Source organism: Tripterygium wilfordii, chromosome 1 (assembly GCF_013401445.1).
Source record: "Tripterygium wilfordii isolate XIE 37 chromosome 1, ASM1340144v1, whole genome shotgun sequence".
In the NCBI taxonomy this organism is placed as follows: Eukaryota; Viridiplantae; Streptophyta; class Magnoliopsida; order Celastrales; family Celastraceae; genus Tripterygium; species Tripterygium wilfordii.
The window spans coordinates 2,128,019-2,131,754 of NC_052232.1; the positions used below are offsets into that span (position 1 = coordinate 2,128,019).

At 36.8% G+C, this 3,736-nt stretch overlaps 1 protein-coding gene across 1 annotated transcript; it reads left to right on the forward strand.

Annotated features, from left to right (window-relative positions):
• Positions 1–551: 551 nt before the first annotated feature.
• LOC119989707 (ethylene-responsive transcription factor ERF098-like) lies at positions 552–1,103 on the forward strand. Its single transcript, XM_038835416.1, has one exon. It carries the CDS (start codon positions 556–558, stop codon positions 952–954), a length of 399 nt encoding a protein of 132 aa, XP_038691344.1. The 5' UTR covers positions 552–555; the 3' UTR covers positions 955–1,103.
• Positions 1,104–3,736: the final 2,633 nt, after the last annotated feature.

The following is a 3,736-nucleotide window of genomic DNA, read 5'->3' on the forward strand; positions in this document are numbered from 1 at the left end:
GGGTCTAATATAATTTAGTTCACAAGTGCGGGGGAATTTTAGTATATTTAGGTACTTTTAGGTCCTTACCATCAACAACATGTTTTCTTAGAGGAGAACATTTCATAGTAACTCTGTAGTTAAGCATGCTTTTGTAAGAGCACTATTGAGATTGGTTAACTCCTGAAAAAGCAAAGCCGTATGGGTTCAATGTATCCATACGAATCGAACAATCTAAAATGAACAATATTGTTGTTGTTTAAAGTGATGACAATTATAATAAACACCTATGACCCTCCCATCCCATGCATCCTCATTTTTGTGAAAAAGATTGCACATAAGCGAGAGGGGAAGAAAGCATCTTTAGAACCCTAAAAGTCACCACATTGACCATCTAGGTACATTGTATATATACCATATATTTAGTCTTAATTTCTAAAAGTTTCTAATTCCCACGTGAGCATATTTCTTTTCCCCTTATTCTAATGTGGACCCCTCCAAATTAGCCCACAAACACTTATATAAATACATTTCGAAGCCATGCAAAACTAACAACAAAAAACACACAAAAACTCCATGGACAAAGCTGAAGGAAAGGTCAAGTACCGCGGCGTACGGAAGCGTCCGTGGGGGAAGTTCGCGGCTGAGATACGCGACTCCAATCGGCAAGGGGCACGCGTCTGGCTCGGGACATATAACACGGCAGAAGAGGCTGCTAGGGCGTATGATAGAGCCGCCTATGACATGAGAGGTCACTACGCTGTCCTCAATTTCCCTGATGAGTACCCTTCGGGGGTTCACGCAGCTGGCTCTTCATCTTCTGCCGCTGCTTCTTCTTCTTCTTCGTCGTCTTCTGCTTCTGCTGCTTCTTCATCGTCAGTGCGTGGTGGAAATGTGAAGGAAGTCTTTGAGTTTGAGTACTTAGATGATAAGCTTTTGGATGAATTGCTTGGGGAGGAATATAAAAAAAAGTAAACTAACCTTGACACTAATGCTGCCATGTTCCATGGAGGATATCATATGCACCTGTTTATCATTTTCATGATCAATCATGGTTTGCTGCTTTAATTTGTTATTTATAATCACAGAAATTGAAGGAAATTAATATTGTTTTTTCTTGTTATAGTAAAAATAAAATTTGGACCGTTGCTCGATTTGTGCATGTCAATCTTGCTCAGTGGCCATGCTAATCATTTTCTCGGAAAAAAAAGGTTGTTTATACATGTAATTTCAACTGGAATGTATGATTTCTTTCAAATTGACCTTGCCTAAGTAATAGCAAGAAACTTAAATCCCTACACTCAATTGAAATTACATGAAATTGACCGTGTTTATTCATTGATGACCCTGAAAATTGCCTGAAACGTAGGAGTAAGAAACCTAAATCCTTACACCCACCCGCGTCCACATCTCCACCCCCGAGGGCATTTTTACAGGCGTTTCCGCCTGCAGCTTTTTTTTTTAAATTTAATTTCGAGGTGGACCCCACTATAATTTAATAGGATCTTTTTAATTATTATTACTACAAACTAATGTGGGGCCCATATTTTTTAAATTAAAAACTATTGTGGGTCTCACTTTAATAAAATAAGATAAATTATAAAATTCACGATAATATAAATAAAAATATCTAAAATAAAAAATTATCAAATATGTTATTTTTTAACTTTTAAGAGGTTTTTATACTTGCAATTAATTTTAATTAAAAATTATATAAAAATAATAAAATCTAATATTATTATACTTTAATTCAAAAGTTTTTCCCCTAGCATCAGCTATTAGTTCGCCGAATACCTCACAACATATTATAAAACTTTTTTAAACTCAGTTTTTTTTTTTTTCACAACTTTTCTATGAGCCTTGAAAATCAATCCAACCGCTCTATCAAATGGACCCTACCTCATTGATCCCTCAATACACCACTCACGCCGGCACTACAATTAAAGATGAGAGATGCATGGAGTATAGAGAAGTAAGAAAAGTACAATGAGCTGGGGTCCCCGAATTTAAGAGTGGAACCCCAAATTCGGAACAAATAACGCAGAAACCTCAAAAGACTAGAACATCATCGGTCTACGACTGTGAACCCAAAAATGAAACCAGCTCCACAAAAAACAAACTCTTGAACTTAGAGTATGTTTGGATTGAGGGATTTGGGGAAAGGAAGGGGAGAGAAGGAAAATAATATTATTTTTCTCTATTTCATGTTTGGATAGATAAAAGAAGAAGGAAAATCAAATTAGTTTAATTTACTAATTTATCCTTATTTTTATGTTAAAGTGTTATGTATAAGGATAAAATAGGTTTTTAACTTATAAATAACTTAATTAGTCATCTCTTCCTTTCTAATGACTCTATTTTGGAGAAGAAGTATTTTGACAAAAATTTAATGAAATATTCCCTCCAATTCCCTTCAAATCCTTACGGACCTTACCCTTAATTTTTTTATAAACTATCTAAAAAAAGTGAATTGGAGGGAAACTTCATTTCCCTTCTTTTTCCTTTCCCCCCATATCTCTCAATCCAAACACATTCTAAATCAAGTGCAATAGATCTAATAGACCCAAATCAACCCAACAAAACAGCATACTAAGACTAAATTTGATCAAGGAGAACAAACCCATAAAAATTGTCTTCATTTTAACTCTCAATCCATGTAGCGTGTGAAATATCAATTGATTATCGATATAGATGTAGGACCCTCTAAACTATTAAGGCTATAGCTACTAAGCCCAAACAAGGCCCAACTTGATAAGTTATGTTTCTTATGTCTTTAGGCCCATTAAGTTAAAATGTATCCGTTTGTCTCAAACGAATCTATTTGTGTCAGTAGACGTTAACTCTGTACAGCAGCTTTACTCTGTCATCTTCCTCAAGTAGTCTTTGATCTCTGCAATATATAGGTCTGTAACTAGTTCAGTAACGTTAATGAAAATAATCTCTTCACAGTTCTTTATGGTATCGGAGCCTTCAAACTCCAACGAGTTAAGCTCCTCCTCACTCATGGCAACTCCTTCTCAAAATCTCTCAACCACTATAATGGTCCCTGGCTCAAATCACTCAACCTCTGTCACTGTACATGCTATTTCTCCTATTGCTCAAAAACTAACTGGCTCTAATTTTATCTCCTGGAGATTGCAAATTTTATCACTACTTAGAGCCTATCATCTTATTGGCTATGTTGACGGAACTATCAAGTGCCCACCACTCCCAGCTACTTCAGACGCTACTACCTCCACTGATTCCTCCGTCAACTCAAAGCATCTTCATTGGACTAGTCAGGATTACTTCATTTTACATGCCATCGTTGCATCCATAGATGGTGCTATACTTCCCCTTGTGGGTGATGTTCAGACAAGTGCGGCCGCTTGGGCTAAAGTTCACTCTCTGTATGCTAATGCCTCTAGATCCCGAGTCATACAACTCAAATCGCAATTGTCCAGATGCCAAAAAGGCTCTAAACCTATGACTGAATACCTACAAGAAGTCAAGTACCTTGCAGATGAACTTACTCTCATAGATCATCCTGTCTCCTCTGATGATCTGACCATCTATATTCTAGATGGCTTAAGTGAAGAATACACTGGTATTGTTGGTTCTATACGCACTAGAGAAAACAGTTTTTCATTTGAAGAACTCAAAGATGTTCTCGTGGCACAAGAGGGATTCATCTCTCGGTTATCTGCTTCATAGCCTCCAAATTCAGTCACGGCCAACTATCATCACAAACATTCGGGGTCTAACAATCAATCTCACG

Excerpts from the sequence above, each read along its gene's own strand:
- LOC119989707 (XM_038835416.1), top strand. The coding sequence starts at position 556 with ATGGACAAAGCTGAAGGAAAGGTCAAGTACCGCGGCGTACGGAAGCGT.